At 45.4% G+C, this 25,287-nt stretch overlaps 1 protein-coding gene across 1 annotated transcript in view; it reads left to right on the top strand.

Annotated features, from left to right (window-relative positions):
* Positions 1–25,287, top strand: part of mfr (ferlin family C2 domain-containing myoferlin misfire) — a 320,505-nt gene that overhangs the window by 267,853 nt on the left and 27,365 nt on the right. Inside the window, exons 14-28 of the mRNA XM_089553028.1 lie at positions 100–286; positions 1,674–1,860; positions 2,072–2,286; positions 4,265–4,373; positions 5,667–5,820; positions 7,206–7,326; positions 7,895–7,995; positions 9,844–9,931; positions 10,893–11,009; positions 13,454–13,606; positions 15,644–15,818; positions 19,096–19,220; positions 21,118–21,252; positions 22,508–22,660; positions 24,225–24,362. Of these exons, the coding sequence (XP_089409154.1) occupies positions 100–286; positions 1,674–1,860; positions 2,072–2,286; positions 4,265–4,373; positions 5,667–5,820; positions 7,206–7,326; positions 7,895–7,995; positions 9,844–9,931; positions 10,893–11,009; positions 13,454–13,606; positions 15,644–15,818; positions 19,096–19,220; positions 21,118–21,252; positions 22,508–22,660; positions 24,225–24,362 (2,158 nt within the window). The remainder of the gene's footprint in view (positions 1–99; positions 287–1,673; positions 1,861–2,071; positions 2,287–4,264; positions 4,374–5,666; positions 5,821–7,205; positions 7,327–7,894; positions 7,996–9,843; positions 9,932–10,892; positions 11,010–13,453; positions 13,607–15,643; positions 15,819–19,095; positions 19,221–21,117; positions 21,253–22,507; positions 22,661–24,224; positions 24,363–25,287) is intronic.

The following is a 25,287-nucleotide window of genomic DNA, read 5'->3' on the forward strand; positions in this document are numbered from 1 at the left end:
AACTCAGTTCTTCATCAAAATCTCGCATGATGCACCGTTTCAAGAGTTGTGCTTTCCTCAACGCCTAATCTGGTTACTCGCGTCTCCTACGTCAATCAGCAACCTGCTCCTGCCGGACGGCGTTCCTGCGGAGCGCCAGCACGCCCGTTTCATCGTGCGCGTCTACCGCGCTGACGGTCTGCCACGGGTCAACTCCGGCCTCGTCGCCAACGTGAAGAGAGCGTTCTCGGGCGAGACGCGGGAGCTCATAGACCCCTACGTGCAAGTCTCCTTCGCTGGACTTACCGTGAGTGGTGCCGGCCCCGATAGTAAGCTCGGAAACTTTTTAGGGCAGTTTCAGGAAGACACTTCCAGATAAATACACGTGACAGAGAAAGGAACGTATTTTCACGTATCTTTCCCTCTAACTGACCTTTGTTCTCTGTCCCGCCGTCCTCTGGGAAGAGTCCAGAGCAGCGCGCAAGGCAAACACTCGTTTAATATTCTCTTTTTATCTTCTTGAAGATCACCTTTAGTCAACACTTTTCGTGCGTAAAGAGAGAGTCACGTGTTTGAAACGGACATGGTACGAAAGATGAAGGAGAAGGTGTTTAGTAGCGGTCTTCACTTCACATCAGCGAAACAGATTTCTCTTGATTAGTTTTATTTTCTGAATGCTGCAAACTTTAATAATGGAGCGCAGGGTGTTATAGAGATCAGGATTGGAAAATATACGTTTGGCTGGATGGGAAATAATTTATTACAGCGCAGTTTTTTCTCTCGAGAATTTTGATCTCAGTGCTCAAAATTACAAAAAAAAATTTACACGTCGCGACTTGCGAGCGCAAATAAGTGACACAAGCGCCGGGCTAGAGTCGTCTGCAAGGACATGTAACTTGTAGCTCTGATTTGCAGAAGACGGTGAAGCAGCGAATACATCACTATTCAGTAAGCGTACAAGATTTTGTCAGTTTTTTTGGCATCTCCTTTCAGCGCACTGCCCGTCGGAAACGATATAAAATCCCTCAGCAGAAATCTCCTCTGCAACAACATATTTTAAGGACTGTGAGCGTATCTTTTCCAGTTATCTTGTTTCTAATGCTTGCGTGCCGTTGGCAGGAAAGAAAAAACACAGTAGAGCTACCACACTTGAAGCGCTTGCTCCTCTAGACGCGCATTTTATGAGGAATGAAAGCTCTACCTGACGCCTTAAAAATGAAAGCATTTTTAATGATGTATAAATGCGAGAGCATTACTTGTCGTTAGCTGTGTCGATGAGTCCACAGCTCACATCTCTACGTTTGCACCGAAAAATCCTCCGAGCTCGACGGTTCGTATTTGAAGTCCTGGAATGGCGTGTATGGCGGCGCCGGGGGCAAAATTCTCGACGCCAACGCCAATGAAACCAATGAACGCGGGGGGCTTATTGCTCCAAGAGCAGTGATGACGTCATTGGCGCGCCACGTTTCTGCCACGCCTGCCTGGCACGGGTTTCTGATGACGGTGTAGTTTTTGCGCAATGAGCCAAGTAATGCGAGAGATGCTGCTCGCACACTAACAAGTTCATAATGATGAGAGAAAGTACTGATCCATGAAGCAATATTGTCATTGCAGTTGCAATTATGTGACGTTTGGGTGCAGAAGTTAGGCTTCTCCTGAAAAAGATTGTAGCTGCAAGTAAGCACGCTTTACAGGGTCGCACGACCGTCAAGAAATCGTGCTGCTCGCCCGTGTGGAACGAGCAGCTGGTCTTCACGGAGATGTTCCCGCCGCTATGCCAACGAATCAAGATCCAGCTGAGGGACAACGACGCCGTGAACGACACCGTAGTGGCAACGCACTTCCTCGAGATGTCAAAGATCGCCAACGAAGGTGACAAAGGTACGATGCGGCGTCAGGCTAGTTTAGATTACGAAGGAGAGGCGTAGTACGTGTCCCACTGTGTGTGGACACCTAAACGGAGCCGTGAGGGAAAGGTGGACGGCAGTGGAAAGGGGAACGGAAGGAAAAGATCGTGCACATACCGCACAAGGTTGAGAAGGGATGTGAAAATTGCAAGAGCATTTTTTTTATACATTTCGTTCCTGCGCAGGCTTTCTACCGACGTTCGGCCCTTCATTCATCTACCTGTACGGATCGACGCGCGAGAAGTCTCTCTTCGAAGAGCACGCTCCCTTGAACGACGGCCTGGGTGAAGGGGTCATGTACCGCGGACGGCTACTCATCGCTGTGCGTACGGAGATCTTCGACGCGCTCGACATGACGCAATCGAGCGTCGAGCTAGAACCCACCCCGCCCGTGAACGAGGTGCGTTAGTTTGCAGGATTGTTTTGGTTCATGGAGACCTATTTTGGGCTTGTATGTGCATGTCGTATATTTTTACGCGAAGCATATTACTCGCACAACCAAGCTCTTCCTTGCTGCGCCGCGCACGGTCGCGTAGCTACCACTTGACCTTCATCGGCGCACCACGTGATATGACGTCACAACAGCTGTGAAAGCTGGGGCCTCGTGCGCTCGCTTGCGGACGCGCAGCCTCCGCCGGCGGCCTAACTCCCGCTCCTACCGCTAGGAGATACTGACGCCACGCAAAAGGCGACGCACTCGTTGAGTCAGTTGAGCAGCGAGATGTCGGCCAGGGAGAGGGCGGCTCGCCAGACCGCAAAACTATGCTTCGCATCCTAGGCTTAACCATAAGCTAAGCCAGGCCATTTTTTTATGTCTCATCGGTCTGCCGTTTCTCATTACCTACGCAAGTTCATTGTTTTAGTATCTAGGGAGTGCGCTAGAAGATAGCATATTCCGTTTTTACTTCAATGTAGGCTTAATGATGCTTAGAGTATAGCCATGATCCAGCTGGCCCAGCTAACTTGTTTTGTTGCAGTTAATTTTTGTCTGTTGCACTGCCTATTTGATATCGATGGAAGCCATATGAGCCTGTTCCGGCAAACCAAAACGTCTTTTATGATCCTCCTTCAGCTCTCTGCAACTCGCCAGCGTTCGTGCCTGCTTCGGGCATGCAATGAGCGCTAGAGACACAGAGCACCACATCACTAGCGACATCGCACGGGAAGTGGGGGAACAGTATCCTAAGCACGAGATACTTCTAGATGCAAATATAGGAACATTCTGGCGCACATTGACAGACCAGAACTCCGAGCGGTATTTGAACTACCGCCGGTGCAACCCAACCAGCTCTGATTGATTTCCAATGCTTTAGACACTCGGTAATCACCCACTGCGAACTGTGCTCCGCAACTGCTAGAGAACGCCCCGGTTTCGGTCCCGAATGCACACATCCTTCCGAGAGCCGAGGTGCGCATTGCGTCACTGTGCTTTTTTAAAACGTTCAGAGCATTATAACTTCAGTTCATTAACATGACTGGAATATGTTGTGGTGTGTTTCGAGTCTTTGGCTGTGTGTTTTGTAATGTCGAGCATGGAGGAAACTAAAATTACGGAAGCACATAAGATAATTAAAGCTTCTGTCACTAAAATGGGTATTTATGTCTGCGAGTTGGATTTCTACGAGCATTGAAGGTGCACAAAAGTGCTTCACATTGTCGTAAAGTACACGCGAATCCGCTTACCCTTTCTTGACCGCCACCATAGACTTGCTCATGATTACTCGGAACCTTCTGAGAGCTCTTATTGAGTAGAAAAACAACGACACTTCGGCTAAACTCATTAGGCACCAACAAACGTAGTAAATATAAACAACACTCCAAGGCCCGAAGCTCCCTGGGTAGCTGCAGCGCCAGCGATCCTGTTGTCTGATATGATGGACAATTTTTCAGAAGCATATATCGAACACTTGGAACTTTCTTCCATTCAGTTGAGTTTAAAAAGCCTTACGGTTTCACACTTGGTTTTGTGAGTCTGAAAACGACATACGTGCAAGCTTTCTGTAGCTGGTAAGCTTTATTATCACTAGAATAATCTTGTGTTGAGGCACCGATAGCGTTCCATTCTTAAGGTCGACTTTAAGAACTATAAACGTCTTATGTACTACGAGATTTTCCACTTTACCGCACTTGGTAATATTTTCTTAACGCTTTAGCTGCGCGCTTAGTGCTAAAAATAAAGAGAAAATAAAATGCCATGCTTTCACTGTACACAGCCGAGGAAGTTTTTATACAATCTTAAGCTCCCAATTAAGGCCCTGTTCATGTCTTGACGTCAGCGTCGCCTCTGTAAAAAGCATGCTGGATGGCTATTCTTTCGTGTCTTATGGCCACCCACGTATTGTGATCCTTGACAATTTCCTTCTTCTTTTACTTTCCAGGCTTCCTACGCTAAGAACGAGAACTTTCTCTTGTTCGGAGCCATTCTGGAAGCCTCCATGATCGACCGGAAAGTCGGAGAGAAGCCCATCTATTTTGAGCTCAGCATAGGTAAGAAGAGAAGGCCTTCTATTGGTTGTGCTTGTTGATCGCTTAATAACAGCCGTCTCTAAAGAATGTTCATCAAATTTTTTTTTTAGACAGAGCGATAGATAGTTCGACATAAATTAATGTATATGGGCGAAAATTCTGAAAGAATATTTTTGCACCACAGTCTACTCCAGCTAGAAATGTTCGGCCATAAAAAACAACTCGGTATTTTCATTAGACTGCGAGGTCGTCAGTTTTCAAAAAATGAAAAGCTTATTTGTCGGGGCCTCTGAAATGCCAGAGCCGCATTTTAGAACCAACAAAGCGCCTAATCAGTATGTGCATCTTGCAGAAAAACACCTGGCAAGAACGTAAGTTATTGCTGGTTTCTACACCAGGAAACGTTTATCAAAGCAAACGGTTGGCCAACAAAAGCGGCCTATTTGCTTATGTTGTACTTTCTTTCAGTTTAGGCTGGACAGTCGTAATCGGTAAAATGACTTACTTGTTGCTGTCACCGAGGGCTGTTACAATTTCGATGTGCTTTAAAAGGCAGGGCAAAAACGACGTGGACAAAGACGAGACGACAAGGACGGGCGCTTTAGGTGATTGCAGGATGGTCCAGATACGGACTGTTTGTTATATATTGACGGAGATGGTGTAAGGAAGCTCTGTGTGTTTCCATTCTTTTGTCCCGTCTTAGCACAGTTACGTCCTTCAGTTGGTGGCTATGATTGGTGAATTCTTCAGCATGTTAACTTAAGAACTTCCCATCTCTTCTACCCTCCAGTTTGCTCCTTATTTTGCAGAAGAAGGCAAGATATTCAAATCGAAGCTCGCGAATGCTTTCTTGCGGCGACATTGGCGTCATCATTTTAGGCCGGAAGGTGACGCCAGTACCGCTGCTGTGACATCTTTGTCAGGAAGGCGCGGAATATGCACCCCGGAAACCTCGCGAAAGTCGACAACTGTCGCAAAGAAATCTGGTACAATTTCGAGAGGCTCAAGACTAGTCCGGAAAAAGATGATGACAAACTACCAATACCATAGACGAGAAAAAAAATGCTCGCAAGAAACAACGTGGTCTGCACGAGGCTAAGAATTTGAGGAAATGCGGAATAAATCACGCGGGCGGTTTTGGAGGCAGGTATATGAAAACAGGCTGGGTCGGAAGTAACGGATGCGCTAATTTTCTTCTATGATGAGAAGACCGTCGCTTTCTGAATGACTTTACAAAAGAGTGAGACGTTATCCTTCGTAACGCTCCGCGTACATACTGCGTACGCATCATCCTGCGCCCATTTTGCTGCGCAGGCAACTCAGGCAACACGCTGGACGGCGCGAGCAAGTGGAAGGACGACTCGCTCGAGTCTGCCGGCGCGGACGGGGCCTCGCTGGAGGCCGTGGTCGTCGACCCGGTGATCTCACACTCCACCAGCCACCCCGTCAAGCCCGTCACTTCGGACAGGTGGGGGGCATTCACTCACTCACTCACTCACTCACTCACTCACTCACTCACTCACTCACTCACTCACTCACTCACTCACTCACTCACTCACTCACTCACTCACTCACTCACTCACTCACTCACTTACTCACTCACTCACTCACTCACTCACTCACTCACTCACTCACCCGCTCAACCCTTCACTCACTCACTAGCTTATTCCATCACTGACTCTAAGTCACGCACCCACACTCACTCGTTTGCACCCCATTCACTCACTCTCTTTCGCTTAACCATTCACTCACTCAATCATTCCGTCGTTCACTCACTTACCTTAACTCACTCACTCACTGACTCACCCACTTCTTCACTCATTCACTCTCACTCACTCAAACACTCACTCATCACTCACCCACTCATTTCCTTCACTAACTCCCCCATGCATGCATGCATGTATGCATTCATTCATTCATTCATTCATTCATTCATTCATTCATTCATTCATTCATTCATTTCAACTACTTATTCACTCTAGCTAATTGACTCACCCACTCAATCACTCAGTTACCTAGTCATTAACTAACTCATCAAATCAGTCGCTTATTCACTCGTTTATGCACTCACTCGCTCTAACTCTCTCACTCACCCACTCGTTCACTAATTCACCTACTGGCTTACTCATTTCAACTCACTCATTCCTTGACTGACTCGTTTATCCACTCACTCAGCCACTTACTCATTAACTGACTCACGCATTCATTCACGCATGCTCTTTCGATAAATCAACAAATAAGTAAATAAATCGATCAGTCAGTTTCTACTCGCACTAGCTCAATGAAGCAAAACTCAGTGAAATGCTTGCTTGCATTCGCTCATTTGGTTGATCAAATTTAGTCAAGCAGTAATAGATTTCATTCGTACATTAAACTCATTTTTTTGCAACATACATAAACGTTGTGAGGAATTCCAGGAAAAAGTTGTCAACATGCCTTGACAGGCCCTGGCCTGACAACATGACAACAGTCAGGGCGGTACTATACTATGTTCTGTTTACTATATTCTCTTTCGCGAAGGCGTAAGCCGCCGTGCGAACAATACAGCCCGCATTGTCTCGCCGAAATGAAAAACATCATGTGAACATATTATCTAGATTCTTCTTAATGACACTGTAGGCATACTGGCGTGTTTCTTTCAGTAAATGTTAATATAAATTGTAGGAGGCGTAGTTTTCATCGTCTGGTTTTTCTAATTCAGGCAGCATTTGTTCAAATTCAATTTGTTCATACTAACTATGCCGTCGACGTATATCTCTGTAACCTGGCGATACCAGTTTTTGTACTCTAATCCAAACAAAGAGTTTCTTTCCAGCACCCGCTCAAAACATTTTTTTCGCATATTTCTGGCAGATATTATTACCACCTACCATACGGCGACAACAAGCCTTGCCTATGGGTGAAAAGTTCATGGCAGGACTATCGAAGACGTCTGTACAACTCCAACATGATCCTGAGGGTGAAAGAAAAATTGGTAAGAAGATTGACTGCGATAAATTTCGCTATTCACAATCGGTTCTGGTATCCAAGATTGTTACACGCTTGGCATTCAGAATGGAAGTTTATTATTATCTTGGAAGAGGGGAAGAGAAAGTTTGTTGTGCAACCTTGGCGCTTAGTGAGCTGTTTAGTTAAAAGGGAGCAAGGGCGTATAAGAAAACTTTGACTCCATGCGTCTGGCTGCCTAGGGTAATATCGGATCGGGGGAGAGTTTTATGGAGCAGGAATTAGTGATGCACGGGCACTGATGATGATAACTCGGCAAGGCCTTCAAGGCTTTTTTTCAAAAGGGGCTCTCTTGTATGGGACAAAGATTTGAACTGAGAGTTACACGTCTCGATTCTCTAGAGTGCCGTGAAGAAAAAACAGAGTTTTGCAACAACTGCATACTTCTAAGAAATGAAGTTTGAACGAGCCAGATTATTTAAGTGCAAAAGTGACTCTGCCAGCCATGTTTAGGGGACATGTCACAGCTCTGAGGGTTACACGAATACAAGCCGTACCTTAAGAGATCCGCCTCTTTTCCTTTTCTTTCTGAATAGGAAGCCGGCCTGGCAGACATTCAGGAAATGATACGGCTTGAAAAGTCCCACACTGACCGTCGCTTGAGAGGGGTGCTTGAAGAACTCTACACCGGAACAGAGTAAGTATGTCGCCAAACATTCACACTTGCGCAAAAACTTATGTGTACATAGCAGAAGTACAGGTAAGTAGGCGAGTCGGTACACAGTTGTATAGAGGAAACATACTGCACCAAAGAAAAGAATTGAGGAATAAACAACAAGACAGGCACTGAACTCTCATCTAAGCTTTTTGCAAATAAAAAACAGAGCGTACAGTTCTGCCAAGCAACACAAGCAGCAGGAAACACGTACACGCAGGTAAAATGACATCAAGAATTCACAGTGCATGAAACTACTCACCACAGCTGTCCTTTAGATCGCGGTAAGCTTGTGGATTAAAGTCATAGACGGCTGGCTGGCACATTTCCCCTCGTGTGGACGTAATTTTTCCGTAACGAGCGAAGCATAGTTATAGTGCACAGCTTATAGGCAATAAAGACAAATTTTCTCCTTCATAGAAAAGAAATGGTTGGTGTCATGAGGGATTGAAGTAAGTGAACGCTGCATACGTGATGTGCAGCTTCACTCTGCAAAAGCAGTTTTCAGCAGCCAAGAAGGCCAACTTGCGATAAAGATTACTCTAAAAACGCTTTATGAACCCTACTAGGAGTCGTTTCACCATATGCGCGATTGGAAAAGACAACCTCTATGTAGAATGTGTTTGCGTAATGTGGAAAGTACCATCGTTTTCACAAAGCTTTCTAACGCCACGTGGCGTACGCATCCTACATGGAGGAAGATTATCTATTTAGGCAACAAATTCTGTTGTGCTTTGCAACAAAGTTGCTGTAGAGATTGGACATGACAACAATTCTAGACAAGCCGCTTAGTACACTCAGTAGTGCCGAAGCGGAGTAGACGACAGTAGAGCTCGACATCAACTAAGGTCAAGGCAGAGTGTGGAAATTTGGCCATTTACCGTATTTTCGACGCTTACAGGCTACACTAATGCTGAACAGAAAGCCTTACATCACCCTTGCTACATAGAACACTGCTGAATAGCTGAGTCGCGCTTTCAGGTACGTGGCAATCATGCCATGCTCTATGCCTATGACCCGGAAGTCGTTTGTCTGACGTGACGCCGCGCCTTAAAGGTATATTTACACTGGCTGCGGTGATTTTGTAATTCTTCCATACCACTTTTTTGCAATTCTGAATATTGAACGATTTGAGGCTCACACAAGTAGTTTTAGTTAACGTCAGCCGACGTTGTTTGACAAGGGAGTTTGAGCGATTCCGCCGTATCGATTTAAATTCCAGAGAGAGAGAGACGGAACGGAAAGGTTAGGCAGAAAAACTAGGCAATGTCAAGGAGGGTGAATATAGATAGGTGGGTAGCTGTGCTGCAGCAGGACAATATTTGTTACCGAGTAAACTGAATGGGAAGGCGCCTCCGAATGTTAATTGTGCAGGAACGCACGGGCTTATTTGACATTAAAATTTCCCAGGCCATGGTGACATCCCATGATTACTGCGTGCAACGTATGTACGGGATTAATGCGTTCGTGTTGGGTTCGGCAAGTCTTCTATAAAACCTAATCTAGATATAGCGCCTCGCATTACTATTTCAGTTTTAAATTTCACCTCTTTGTTGAACAAAAGAAATAGGGCCTAGTCGAGGAAATGGAAAATGCGCTTTGCAGCCGAGTCACGCCAGAAGCCTAAAGGCTTGAGATTGCTTACTGTGCAGGGGTAAGGAAATATTCAGGTAATTGGTTTTTCAGTGTGCTGTGTGTTGTCTTTGAAGGCTGTAACTCTCTTACTATCCCCAATCAGCTTCCAGACAAGAAAGGACTTGGGTAATTCTGTTTAGGAAGTTCGAGCTGCTCGCACCCTTGCTTAACTCGTTGTTTCCTTCTTACACACAGGCGCTATCTTAGCCAAGCAAAGAGTCAAGGCCCCACAGGCAAAACAAAACTAGACAAGGAGAGGCTCAAGCACTGCCAACGCGAAATGGTAAGTTGTCTCAGTGATGCTGCCAGTTCATTCTTGATCTTTGATTATATCACTGAGCCACCACAGCCGATTGTTTGAGCAATGACAGCTGAACTCTTTATAATGAAGTCGAAGGGGCATTGCGATTATTTCGTTATAGGCGTAGCTTCGTTATAGCCCTTGTTGATCGAGCTTCCAAGCAAAATCGTTATTCCTTCGTTACATCCATTATTTCGTTACAACGAGGTTCGACTGTATTTCACAATATGTGTGCGATATAGTGTGCAATGCTTCGGCTGTCGTGCCCGCCATGATGGCTCTGTGGTATGGCCGCTCGGGCCACTGAGCCCTAGGACGCGGGCTAGATCTTGCCGCAGCGGTCTGCTTCGGCAGTAAAACTCGCTAAAGCGGGTGGCGGAGGTTGACAATTTGTCGTCTTAAGTAACACTGCAACATCTATGAACGCATCCGCACTCGAACATCCTAGCTTGATCTTCTTAGTGGAACCTTGATTGGAAACTTGATTAGCTGATGTATGCTCCATCAAGAGTCGTGGTATCGGTTCAAGGTAAGCTAATGGACTTTGGTAGAAATTCAATTAAGTGCCAGGCTGCTTCTTGAACAATTCTAGAGCAGAATCAGTATAACCATCGAAAAAAGCAGAAAGCTTTGAGAAAGCCTTGAGAAAGCCTTGAGAAGCAACTGCCTTGAGAAAAATTACTCTATTAAGAAAGTTTTCCCAGCTGCACAGAAAAGCTCGACGCGAAACCGCTGTTTGTTTTTTAACACACTCACTACTTCAGTGATCACAAATTTCATCTACCATGTGATTGAATTCCATTATCTGTCTCGGTGTGAAGGAGGCGTTACAGGGGCAACACCCCAAAAGACGTTTTCTATGGCTGCTTTATTTGGGTTATGTTGTAATTCTGCATGTTCAAAAATTGCGACAACTGCAATTTTCTCTTTTTTTACTTTACAGGACCACGTTCGAAGCATGGCCAGGACAATGAAAGCTCTTGTGACGAAGAACTCGTTCAAGGAAAAACTGCGGAGCACCTACGGTCTTCTGCAGAAGCTGAACGACCTCGTAGACGACGTATGTAATTTCTGGCATTTCATCGCGTCCGAACCTTCACCACTAAGTCACCACCAATTCAATATATTTGTTTGGCATCGTCAGTTTCAGGCACTATCATTAAGCAGCGCCCAGTCGGAAAAAAGGACAGAAACCTACCAAAAATACGGCAAAATATTTTGTAGTTTTCTCGTAACGATGCATATTTCTGTCGTTTTATAGTTTTTTTCTGCAGTACAGTCGTACTCTTGTGTAGTGTTTAGTTCTGTAGTATTTTAAGCATGAAATTCTTTTAGCTCCCGTTGTCGGCAGTGTGGTGACGTCACGCCGAGACCGAGAGCCATCATCCGGGCACTGAAATCCACTCATCCGGGCACTGAAATCCACTCATCCGGGCACTGAATTCCAGTCATCCGGGCACTGAATTCCAGTCATCCGGGCACTGAAATCCACTCATCCGGGCACTGAATTCCAGTCATCCGGGCTCTGAAACGAGAACATCCGGGCACCGTACGAGACTTAACGAGATTTGTTGTTGTTGTTGTTGTGACTGAGAGAAGGATGAAGAGGAAATTGCACGGGCCTGCTACTGGCTCGAGCCAAGCCACCACCGCTGCCACGTGCAGATAGAGGAGAGTTAAAAGATCAGAGGAAAGAGAAAAAGGAAAGAAAAGACGCGCGTCGCAGCAACAACTGCGTCCGCCGGAGCGGACGCTGCTCAAAAAGAAGCGGCCGAAGCCGCGCTCGCCGAAGCGAGACGAGACTCTCTAAGCCCTCCTACGCGACCGGCATGCAAGCGCCGGTTGGTCTCCAAATGAGACAAAAAATAACTGCTGCCAGTGCCTTCTCAATGTTTATCAAGATATCAGTGGAGCTGTGGGTTTGATAATGCACGGAATTATAATTTCCGATTTCTAATAACGCGTGCAAAAAGCACATAAATGCCACGTTACACTTCGTTGTCATACGTGATCCGGGGGAGAAGCGCTGCGTTCAAAGGGCAAGGCATCGCGCCGAACGGGTGGTGGCGTTCCTCCCTTCCTTTACGGTGCGGTTCGGGTGTCCACCGAGATGGCAGAGAATTACTGCGCCGTTTCCTTTCCTCAAAAAACCTTGCGTTCAAATGGCAAGGCATTGCGCTGAACGGGTGGTGGCGTTCCTCCCTTCCTGTACGGTGCGGTTCGGGTGTCCACCGAGATGACATTAGGCCCGTAAACATTTCATGCTTACTCTACTCTCGTTTACGGGAGAGGCAGAGATTTTTCTGTAGTAATTACGCGAAATTACGCCGCTGTTATAAGCGTTTGGTCAACGATGCAGAAAATTTGTTGGGACGACAGAAACTTTTCTTTTGTACTTTTCGACTAGGCGCAGAACCCAAATTTGGGTCCGTGTTTTCTTCTTAGCAACAATGTGTAGCATGTTCGCTTACATGGATCGACACATAGTGTCCGTCTACGGCCAAATAATTTTAAACCGAATTTTTTTTCTCATTTCTTTCGGTTTGTTTTCCAACTCCGAGCGTTGGTTTGACGTCAGAGGTCAATATAGGTCACGTGAGGCGTGAAAAATGCTGCAATAAAATCCCTATTTCGTCCTTTCAATACACTACAACACTAGCGCCATCCTGCCATAAGAGCGATAATAACAACGACTGAAGAAGCAGCGATCATATTGCTGTTTTATCCAGGCCTCATGTAACCTATACTCACTTCGAAGTCATAGCCATCGCTTGGGTGTTGAAACGGAAACGGGAACAAGTAAGCGAAGAAATTTAATTATAAAGTATTCAGTGGTCGAAGGCGAATAGCGTATTGTGATACATGTATAGCAATGCCAAACGCATCATTGCACAACTAAAACATGAAATCAAATTCTGATACAAATATATGTATTGATTTATTCCGTGAAACAATGATATTTTGCAGTAATTTTCAGAACCGGCACGTTAGACACACCCCGTGGTGTGATTTGCATTTTCAGCTCTACCGAAACACTTACAAGTGAAGCCAAAGTCTTCAGAGTACATAATTTCTTATTGGGCCAAAGGATCCACTATTTATGGCGCCCCTAAAATGCAGACGGTCTTGAAAGGCGGCTACAAGGGTGGTCGTCACTCTGCAGATATTTACGGCTTAAGGAGGTTCTGCGCAGAGCCAGAAAATAAACCAATTGATCAGAAGAATTATAACCAAGTCTGTAACGCGCAACTGCGCTCATACCGCCACTATTATTGATATAAGGAAATACGCTCTTCTGGCAAACTCTAAATTATATGACTACACTAACATCAATCTTGAGAAGCAACTATCAGAATGCTTAGCCTGTCTCATCTTTGCGTATTTTGTTCGGAAGTCAATGAGTAACACAAAAAGAAAACTTTGATGTCTCTACTGATTGGAAGACTAGCACGGTGAAGTGTTGATGTCCGTTTTATTTATTTGTATTTCCTCTCTCCAACCCAGCCTCAGCATTCCCTGCCCGATGTATTTGTATGGATGATCAGTGGCGGAAAGCGTGTCGCCTACCATCGGATTTCGGCGAGAGATCTCATTTACTCCATCATTGAAGAGGAGACGGGAAAGTACTGTGGCAAGGTCCAGACGCTTTTTCTCAAGGTATGATTGCGGACTGCTTTTATGCTCGACTATAAAAGTCGGCAACACGCGTAAACGTTTTAGCAGGTTTGTAAGACATGCTTTCACACGACTGACACAACGGCAAACGCCACCTACTATCGGGGTCAAAAGTGGTATAGTCCACGCGGCGAGAGCCGGAGCTACGGAAAGCTGCTTTGCAACGTCATCTACAGGCGGCATCTGGTATTGGGACAGCCAATGCGTGACCTTTATTATCAGCAGGCATGTCGCTTGGCTCGTTTCAATGTTTCGTGCTTTAACTCGCCAAAACGCCGCAGTTTCCCGTTGCTGCGGCTCCCGCCGCGTGGACTATGCCACTTTTGTCCCCGACAGTACATGGTGCTTTTGAGTGTCCTATTCATGTAACCTGTCGTTTACAGTTGCGCCAGCCGTTGCAAAGAATAGCTGCTGGCAGCCGTCCTCCTGGCATGAAAATAAAAGCATTAAATGGTTCTACGGTTCTCTAACAAATAGTGCTTCTTTGTTCTTATGTGCAAGCTGTTTAAGGACGCAAAACAGAACTATCTGAGTTTAAGCTGCGTTATAACACGTTAATAATTACAAACATGAAAACGATGGCAGTCCTAGCTGTTCTTTACTAAAGTGTAGTGATTTTTTTTTTGCAAATTGTATAAAGTTCACACTTAAAAACATGACCATATAAAATAGACTTTTTAAGCATTCTGTAAATAATAATCTTGCTTCGTGATGTTTCTCTTTTAACGTCGGCTGGCAAGAGCTTGGTTTTCAGCTGGAACAAAGAGGTCATCAGATAAGGCCATGTATATTACTTTGCTTCTTGAAAACTCCATTGAAAACTTAACGTCCTTTCAATATATACCTCATTTCTTCTATTCCGAAGCAATACCAAAATAATAAGCATTGGAAACAAACGAAAAAACCACTGACGTGAATGGCTGTGCACTACAGAAATTAACAAAATGAAAAATTTATTGTCATACAACCGTTCTGTGCCTTGTTCTCACTGTCCGAAACAATTTCTCCGTTTAGGACAAAGGCATCGGCGACGATTATAACTTTTTCAAGGTATGGACAAAACGCCAAGCATAGCCAAAAACCGCACATTATGGAATGTACCCACGCACTATAGTCTATAATCATGCCTTGCTTTTTTTTTTTGTGGAGTATCTGCACCTGTAGAAACCTGTTCAACTCACTACATTCCTTTTATTACGCGCGGCATTTGTGTAGCCGCTTCAAGCTTCTTTCTTCCGCTTTTGCTAAATCTGCCTGAGCCCTAATATGCGCGCGCGATGTGCTAATTGAGGCATCCAGCTTTCAATGTGATTGCATTGCATTGGGCGACAATACCTGCCCATAGGCGTTCCGCCATGCGCTTTGTGCTTTAGGTGTTGTGGCTTACGCGCGGGTCCTTAATCACACCACGCTTTTTATAAAGATAAAGCTGGGAGATCAGTAATATTTGTGTATCTTTTGAGGTTGCCGAATTGCACAACTGCAACATCACTTTAGTGCACGGTTCCTTTAGCATCTGTATGCAGCCCTAACTCTCAACCCCAGCACTGTCCAAAGACGTACTGCAGGAAGTAGTTGACTGCGCATTCTTGTAAACAACAGGGCACATAGGCGTACAGTCTTTGTCAAAAGTAACCAGGCTGCATGGTTTGCTTCTAGCTCGTACGGTGGAGCCCTTACAGCTTCTCTCAAGCTTAAATGGCTGCTAAAGGTAAGGACTGGGGATCTTCTTACCTTCAAACAACTTTTGATGTTTAGGAAAGCCACAAGGGCTCCACAATACAAGCTGGATGCAAACCATGCAGCCTGGTTACTTTTGACAAACACTGTACATAAATGGGGGAAAGAGTGGCAAAACAAAAGCCAATGAATGAAAACTGCAAACGTCGTTGCGCTGTTGTTTACAAGTTTTCCTTCAAGCAGTGGCACTGCACTCTTAGATACCCCTGAGACTTTAACGCTCACCGGTGCGTAAAATTGATTAAAAGACTGCATTTTTTCTTTTGTTTTGCCGTCCAGCCGGGCAAGAAAGTCAGCCAGAGTGCCCGGTGGACGGTTCAGGCCAAGTTGCGCATGCATCTCTGGCTGGGCACCACCAAGAACAAGCACTCTGTTCTCAAGGGACTGCCCGAGGGCTACGTCAAGGACGTCGAGGACATTGACAAAGGACCGCCCTCTCAGCTTCATTACACGGGTGAGCGCACTTTCATTTCCGCTCACCACTTTGCTAGACGTTTGTATTCTCTGTAGCACCAATTGTGCGCAGTACCGGACAAACCTTGGCAGCGTGTTTGGGATTGATAACGCGTGTAACCACAGAACTATTCAGTCGTACATCTCGCAATGAGGACAGATCTTGAATTTTTCTGCCAACATAGCGGCCTCTGCACATTGCTGACAGCGCTACATTGTATTATGCTGGATAATTTGACAAACTCAAAGGCAGGATAACAAGAAACTCTTTTCAACCACTGACAGAAAAAATATGTATTGAAGACAAGCCGAATTAGCTTCAAACTTGGAATTTAGTTTAGTTTAGTTTGTGGAGTTTAACGTCCCAAATCGACTCAGGCTATGAAAGGCGCCGTAGTGAAGGGCTCTGGAAATTTTGACCACCTGGGGTTCTTTAACGTGCACTGACATTGCACAGTATACACGGGCCTCTAGAATTTCGCCTCCATCAAAATTCGACCGCCGCGGCCGGGATCGAACCCGCGTCTTTTGGGTCAGCAGCCGAGCGCCTTAACCACTGAGCCACCGCGGCGGCGCCAGCTCAGAATGTCGACTGAAATGTATAAATACAATAGAATGCAATGGCCGTATATGTCGAGGCAGAATATTACTTCGCTGATGCACTAGCGAAAACTTAGGAAAAGAATAGCAATGGAAATACGTGCGTGTACCAACGCAAGCATCTCTCATGCTAATGGTGGTTCGGGAGCGCTGTAACAGCTGTGACTTCCGTTGTGGTTAATGCACGTCGTGGTCACCTCAATACAGCTGCTTTTAAAAGGCATTCTTTGTTTTAAGCAATGCTCGTTAACACAGATAAGCACAAGCTGGCATCTCTCACGAAACGTGCCACGGAAAGCAGTGCTCGTGCTCAGAATAGGGGTCTCATTTAACCGTTTCTTCTCGTTTTACCGCTGCCCACTACTGATGGAGTGCTGCACAAAGCTAACACGAAATAGCGAACGCTGAACTGTTTAGTGCCGCTTCTTTAGTTGCTGCAGGCCATTGAGCGAAGCCCGCAACGCTCTCAGATTCCTCATCAGAAGCTACCAGGTTCACAGAATTAATTTAAACGACTGGGACATCGCTCTTATTCGCGTGGTGCAGCTGAGGTCAGTGCTCGTGTATAGAATATGAGAAGCCTGACTTGCTTTTCTGGTAAGCCAGATGGCCTACAGAGCTGACCATACATATCGAGAGCAATTTAATACGTGGTTTCTGCGGCTCTCGCAGCGTTCCCTTCAGGCGCCTCACGTAGTGCGACTGTACAACAGAGACTTTTAGTTGGGCGTGCGCAGTAAGCTTCCGCACGCATCGCTTATTGCGTTGCGTACGCTGTAAATAGTGTAAATACGACACTTTTAGCTGGGCCTGCCGTAGCGTCCCTCCGGGGCATGCGTAAGTGGTAGCGCCGTCTAGTGACAAGACGCCAAAGCACATCAACGCTTTGTTGGAGAAATTTCATCCGTAATTACTGATAACTAGGGTGGGTGTATTGCGAGCTTTTTTCGTTCCAAGAAGAAAAACTGTGCAGATAGAAGAAAATGTAACAACCGGCTAAAAGCTAGACAACTGCTTCGCCAGGTGTCGTTCTTGCGAGGTAAACACTTTACATTTAGTTAGGCCTAGGAGTTTGAAAATCGCCAAATTATCTGAAAAATAGGGGCTAGTTATTGCTTATACATCTATGCATGGGCGAGAGTGTGCGAAATAAAAGCGAACCGCTGCCAATTGAGCGAGCTATCCCGTCGAAGACTCCAGCAGCGACGTGTAATTATTCTGAAGATGGCGAGCAGGGCGGCGCCATCTTGTCAACGCACCCCGTAACGTGCCCGTAGCGCGCACAAGCTATGATTAGACCTTGCCTACGCCCTTAAGACGCTGCGAGATGCGCAGCATTCTGCGCATGTGCATTCGTCTCCCCCAGAGTCGCTGCGTACGTTAGCTCCCTGTGTACACCCAACTAAAAGTGTCCAACGTGACAGAGGCCAACCACTATGAAAGTGCGCTAGCTGAGCGATGCGCCCGAAGGTGGCGCTGCGAGAGCCGTAGGAACCATGCGATCAAGTGTTCCCGTTATCTGTGATCAACTTTGTGCGTCTCGAGGGTGATGCTTTGCTTGTGGTCCTGTTTCGCAATATCGCGCACCGCCCACTACGACTAACGCTTTTCTCTTCCCTGCCTGATATAAAATGGGGTTCGTGTCCTCAAACACGCATTCTGGTTGTAGTTTTTAATTCTCCTCCTCATTCTTTAATTTTTTTAACCAATTCAGTGTAGTCGATGCGGCCGACAGGTACCTTTTTTTTTTTATTTCCTCAGTAGTTTATCAATGTGGCATTGTTTATAAGCGTGCCGTTCAAACGGGTGTAAGCCGCTTTACTGTCGCGTCGCTGTAGCTGCTCTTGGCAATGTACGCATGCCCTTTTTGGGTAGCGTATCTTAAGCGTTCGCTTTTTGCCCTGGATTCGGAGTTATCGCAACAAAGTAACATATCTACGAGTTGCGCGAAAACATGGAAAAAGAGAGTAAAAAGCTGTGGTTAGTTATGGCGCTACGAATTTGATTAGAGGGAAGGAAGCGCCGTTCTAAGGCGATGCATTTGGACGCAAGGCGATGCAGTGCTTTTGCATGGAGTCATGGGATCTGAATTACGTCGAAACGGTTGACGAGAGGGGCAAACGCTTTGTAGGTGCCGCCGCGGTTGCTCAGCGGTTATGGTGCTCGGCTCCTGACCCGAAAGACGCGGGTTCGATCCCGGCCGCGGCGGCTGGAATTTCTTTGGAGGAGTAATTCTAGAGGCCCGTGTACTGTGCGATGTCAGTGCACGTTAAAGAACCCCAGGTGGTCGAAATTTCCGGAGCCCTCCACTACTGCGTCTCTCATAGCCTTAGTCGCTTTGGGACGTTAAACCCCATAAACCAAACCAAACCAGCTTTGTAAGTGTCCAAGTTGAAAGTGAACACTTTTGCTGCTGCTAACAGAGCTGTTTGTACTGGTTCCAAGATAAACGGTGAGGCGGCAAGAACTAACTGCATGTGTGCAGTTTTGGATTAGAGCAACCTAAGTATTACTGGCCTCAGGCCTTCCGTTCCTAAACGATTTATTCGTTCATTAATATTATACGAGCTTCTTTTGTCGCGTATTGCATTAATTGCTGAAGAAATAGATTTTCTATGGTTATCCTACTTTCATTAGGCATCTTCATTAACATTCTCCCGTTCTCTCTGTCTCTGCAGAAAAGTCAGTGTTCGAGCTTCGGGCTCACATGTACCAGGCAAGGTCGCTCATTGGATCAGACTCGTCGGGACTCTCTGATCCGTTCGCTAGAGTCGTCTTCGGAGATCAAAGCCAGACTACCATGGTAAGATTCTAAACGCGAAACTGTGGTGGAACAACTGCAGTTATCATCAACGGGAAAAGTATTCGCAGCGCTATTGCATGCGAGTGGATTTCAACGAACAGTATGTCGCTCGTTCTTTGGCATGCTGCTCATCAGATAGAAACTGCACAGTTTCGAAATGTTTTTTCGTGCTGGATTACCTTACAAAGTACAATGTTTTAAATTTGAGGTGTAATAAAGCTGCTTTGTTACCATTGCCAAAAAAAATGCTCGCAGGAAAAATGCTTGCGTCATCACGGCGAAAACTTCCGAATAAGGAGGGAAAAAATGTGCTTCCATCCTCTTTCCCTAGACCGCCGTATATTCTCGCCACATCCTCACTACTGAAGGGAGTCCTATCATGATGAACAGTGGTCCTGCTAGCAGAAAAAAAAAACTATGCACATATTTTTTGCCATCCCTGACGTCGCGAAAAGTTGGCATGTACCGTACTTCAGATCCGTTATCAGCAAACACTTATAAATCGTTAAATAAAGCTATGGAGCTAAAAGCTGTAATTAAACCAATTAAGACGTTACGCAGTTCCTCGTGAGCATTATCAACTGCGTAAAAAATTGTACCCTCGGTGATCTTGGATTTACTCTGAAACATAACGCCACAAACGCTTTCGCATATCTGAGCTACTGAAAACTGGTGGATGCAACAGGATATCACACACAGAACCTTGTGTTTATCGACCGAAAACCGAAGCCATTGTATAATAGGCATGTGAAGGAGTGAAGTATGTCCTCCAAGCAATAACCACGGTTTTCTTGTTTAGACCTGAGGAAGAAATAGGTTCATCAGTGGTATTAAAAATTATTTCTCAAGCGTGGGAGTTTCCGTGAACGTACAGATGAGGCCAAATTAAATGGAGCACGTAATTGTCTGCTGTTATTTTTCACTCGTTGCCTGATTCAAATTTTGTGCACTGGTATGTGCATGGTGGTAGTGAACGTTGGTACGATTTCTCATGGACAAACAATGCTTTTGTTGTGAAAGCAACACTACGCGAGTCGCCGAGCCATTTTGCGGAGCTTACGAAAGGCCATACTGTGCATGCGCGATGAGCAGTGACGTCACACGGCGCACAGCTGGCGCGCCGCCGCCGTCGCTGCGTGGGTGACTCAGAGGTGCCGCCGCCACGCTCGCCAGTTGCGCATGCGCAGTAGCGGCGCACAGCTAGCGTGCCGGGGCCGCTGCCGCGCGCTCTCCATCGCCTCTCTCTCTCTCCTCGTTTATTTCGCGATCCTCAAGGTTTAACCGGAGCTAAACCACTGCCAATTTTTTTTTCGTGTATAATAAGGAAGGAGTGGTTGCAGTTACAACGAAACACTGTAAGATGTGGACATAAGTAAACGGAACAATGTGTCCCGTTTACTTATGTCCGCACCTGCACACACAAAAAAATTGCCGCCATAAGTGAAACAGTTATATATGACCTTTCTCCATACTCCGTCCGATGGATATTTGTGCTTTCAGGAATGGGCAAGATCATCTTATGACGCGTATTTAGCTGAAAAAAGAAGCAGATGAATATGTGTATAAATCAAGATTACAAATAATCTTGGGGCACTTGATATGTGGTTGTTATTAGGCAACTGGGAGCAGGAAGCATTTTTGGGCGCTGGAAATGACTTTGAAGGTCGCTGAGTGCGCTCCCGTTGCTGCAGAATTTATGATAAAGGTGGCTACGCATTTGCACAGTGAGTATTCTCTCATTTCCAATGGCACTTAGCGAGCAGAACAAAAGCGCGTAAAAACGAAAATGCCGCATAAAAGCCGTATCTGCCTTAAAGTGTTCGCGGGGTCTAATGGAGGGATAAGACGAAGGTTTCCTAGCATGTTACAGCTCTTTAAGTTCCTCGTCTTCCCGCAGGTGATCGACGAGACGCTCAGCCCCACCTGGGACGAGATGCTGCTATTCCCAAGCGTCATGGTGTACGGCAGAAAAGAGGACATCAAGGAGGACCCTCCCGTCGTTGTCATCGAGATCTTCGATCAGGACAAAGTGGTCAGCCTTGTTCTCGAATTCGTCATGACACTTCCTCTGTCGATGTGCCAATTAAGCAAAGCTGGCTGCTTTCCTTGCCATTTTTAAAGTTCATGTTTTTAGAATAGATTCATTACATTTTGTTTGTCCACACTTTGAAACAAGACAGCTCTGAGTTCGTCGCAGTCAGCTACACTACACTTCCGGCGCTTTTGGAAAAAAATTAAAGAGGACATTGGCGTTTTTTTCTAATACGGCCACTATATTCATAAAACATACCCTTTACATAATGTCACCTCTTGTCCTGCGGCCCGTCGCCACAACAGCCGCTTGAGTAATTTTCAACAAATAAACAGGGCTCGTGTAATTTGTTATGCACTTTCACTCTGCATATACGCACAGTCGCGAGTAAAAAAGATTACCACACAAGACGGAACACCGGAGTGTTGGAATGACAACGCGTGGCGCTGCGCGTGGCGAAGAGGCTGATAACGAGAGTGCCGAGCCGTTCCCAATCTGCAGTATTAGGGGGGTTCAGCGGACTGTCACACCAGCAAAATTATTGGCTAAAAGCAGCGCTACCATCTATTGTTCCCGATAGTTCCTTTTGCCAAACCATCGCGGACATAAAAAAACAGTAATAAAAAGAAGCCATATTTGCTCATGATAAGCGAGCCAAAATAAATGCCGCATGCACAGTCACATAGGGTCGGCACTTCAAAGCTCGGGTGGTGCACACTTGATAAAGCTTACTTCCTGCCGTCCCCTCCCCTAGGCTGCAAACATGGAAACGGCCTGTTAGGCAGGTCTGCGTACCGCAGAATCGCGTGGTGAGATATCACAATTCTGATCGCCAGTGATCTGTGGTAATATTTTTTGCTCGCGACTGTACCACGAGGCAGTAGTTCAATATAAAGAGGGCTCTCATAAAATTATTTTGATCGAACGAACTTGAGCAAAGTCACTTGATAAGACAAATGGGTAGTTAATTACTTAATGAGTATGTTAATCACTACATCTACCGACAATTCATTAATCTTAGGATACGTGTGCCTTCATGCGCTTCACCTCACTGCCTTCAAGTGTTCCAGAGAAAGTCTGAAGGGCTCTCATAAAATTGTTTTGATCGAACGAACTTGAGCACAGTCACTTGATAAGACAAATGGGTAGTTAATTACTTAATGAGTATTTTAATCACTACATCTGCCGACAAATCATTAATATTAGGATACGTGTGTCTTCATGCGCTTCACCTGACCGCCTTCACGTGCTCCAGGGAAAGTCTGAATTCATCGGAAGGACGATAGCCAGACCTCACGTGAAGTTCGAAGACGACGTGAACTGTCAGCCGCCCTCGCTGGAATGGCACGACCTCTACCGGGGGACCGAGCCTGCGGGAGAACTGCTCGCCACCTTCGAGCTGCTGCGGGTGAGTGTGCCTTATGCAGATTTCAATGCGAAATCAATAAACTCACCCATTAATGATGAGAAGAAGCAATAATACATGATTAATAGTAACGTGAGTAGCATACCTTTATAATGATAAGCCATTAATAAGAATCCCAAGGCTTTATTTATTCCTTCGTGTCGATTTAGGCCTCGCCCGTATCTAATACATGGGATGACTCCATATGAATCGTCACAAATGACAAATTCTCTCAAACGATAACACCTGCGAAGTTAGCATGACAGCATATTGTTATGCCATGAAGCATCTTGTCATCATCTAAAATGCGCCCTCTAGACAGTGCGTAAAAAAACTAAATTAATTTAAGCCTTGAACCAAGTGCGTAAGAATGCTCTCACCAAAACGAATTCCAGTAGGGTAGAAACTGGATTAGATTCACCGACTGCAGACTGTGGAGCCGGTTAGCGAAAACCTATTTTTTGTTTTCGCGTCTTGTCATTCGTTCTGCGAGAAACAGAGAGGGAATTAGGGAGGGAGAGAATGCTGTTCATTAGAAAACGCTAAGATATTTAGTGTGTGTTGCTGATGTGCTACTGAGCACAATAGGCGCGATTTTGGGAAAGAAATTCGTTAGCCGAAAAGCCTTAACGATAAACACAAAAGGAATTTGAAGTTCATCGCAAGCAAATAAAACGTTTAATGCTGAGTGATTCCCTGAAAACCTGAACAACAGACCAACGCAAATTTCGCTGTCGGTGAAACTAGCATGATTCTCTCTAACACCCGCAGAGTATTTTGTCGTCTATATAGGTTAAGAATTAAAACACATGTCCTGCATGGTTTCATTTCATTCCACCATAGTTAACGCAGTGCAGCGGGATGACTTCTTCCAAATGGGGCATTGAGGCGGAGTAGATATTAGAGATGCCGAAATAATATACGTGAGAGCCTTGATTTCAGATTTGCAAATCAGTCGAACGTCGGAATCGGTATAAATTATGAGTTGTTAAGCTCCAGTGACGATCCCTTGCGTCTATGTCATTAAAAATTATGATAAATTAACTTCACCGGAATTTAGTATATTCACGTCAATGATAATTCATTCATTCATGACATTCATTGTCATCACTACACTGATTTCCGGTGACCGCACAGCCTTTTCTTAATGTACTGACCCATTCTTTGACTACATATTGTTTGTGCCTTCAAAATAAAGTTAAGCTGATAGTTAGCGCCCGTATATGTATTTCATTGTTTTTGTCCCTTGTATTGTGCCCTGCGCCGTATATACACCATGCCGAACCAACTAGCCCGTCAACTCGCTCTAGTAGAATTGGTAGTGTTTTCAGCATTGTGCAAAGTGCCTAAGAGTTCGTAAACATGACCAATCGTCTGGCTGCTGTTGTAACATATGCATCCAACTACTGAATTAAAACCTTGCTTCTCTGCTGAAGTGAGATGGGTATTGCTCGCTGTGTGCGGCGACAATGTCATCGACTTCAAAATGCTTGCAATCCCTTAGATGCATTTTCTTTCTGTCTTTAGTATACTGCGGCAGTATGGCACCTTTGATGTCTTCTTTCAGTTCTCATCTCAAGAAGAAAAATGCGACATGCCTGAGCTGCCGATGCCAAAGGAGAATGTATTCAGATCAAGTGAACGAGGTCCTGTCTACCCGGTTCCCAAGGGAATACGACCGACCCTGTCCACCTATAGGATAGAGGTAGGTGTGCTGAGAAATGGAAGACAGCAGAGCTACAGCGAGCTTCATTGGTGGCAGTATGCAGACAGAAAAAGCCAGACATGCTATATAAAGAAACGTAGATGCCAAATGCTCATGTGAGCTATTGGGATGTCCGAGCGGTCCGTTCATCAATCTGAAATGTCTTGCTCAATCATGTGTACCTTTCTCAAGCACACTAAAGAAAAGGAAGTCTTGCATGTCATTGTGCGCCCATCACAAGCCATCTTTTTGCATTGAGAATATTCTTCGAGCGGTCTCTGCATGTTTATATAGAACGAAGTTTGGTGGCCATCTGTTTCAAACAAGTATAAGCCAGTTCAGGTGACTCTAAGGTCTGCTAAGGTGACAAGCGCGGCGGCAGAGGAATTCGTAAAGTAAAAACAGCCATTTTTACTGTCTTTCCTCCTCTAGGGATAATGTTTGACGCTTTTCGTGCAGAACTCAGACGAACGAATCAAGTAGACACTCCTCAGCATACTTTTCAGTTCAGCGCAGTGGCCGAAAAGTACACCAATACAGCTTCCCCAAAAACATCGCATTTGAAGTTAAATTTATGCTGTTCCAGGGCTAAGACTAATTTTGACTAATTTGAGAAAACATTCGACTAAGTGATATAGGTTTTTTCAAGTGCGAAGTTTCTGATAATCCTTTATAGCTCTCGTTTTTAGGCGTGTTCTGCGTTCCTGCCAATGCTGATGAGTAATTATATGCTCAGTTGAAATCCACTCAACTTCAAAGGCCTTGAATGTCTTGAGCAGAGACAAACCGATCTTCGGAACTTTCGCGAATCTTCAGGGCATGCTTTGCCTGTTTAAAATATCATCGTTAGTCTGAATTATTCGCTGAGAAAACACCGCTTTAGTGTTTGATTAAACACTGGCGCTTTCTTTGACTAATTTTATGA

Source organism: Amblyomma mixtum, chromosome 7, assembly GCF_055824585.1.
Source record: "Amblyomma mixtum isolate Tamu chromosome 7, ASM5582458v1, whole genome shotgun sequence".
Classification (NCBI taxonomy): Eukaryota; Metazoa; Arthropoda; class Arachnida; order Ixodida; family Ixodidae; genus Amblyomma; species Amblyomma mixtum.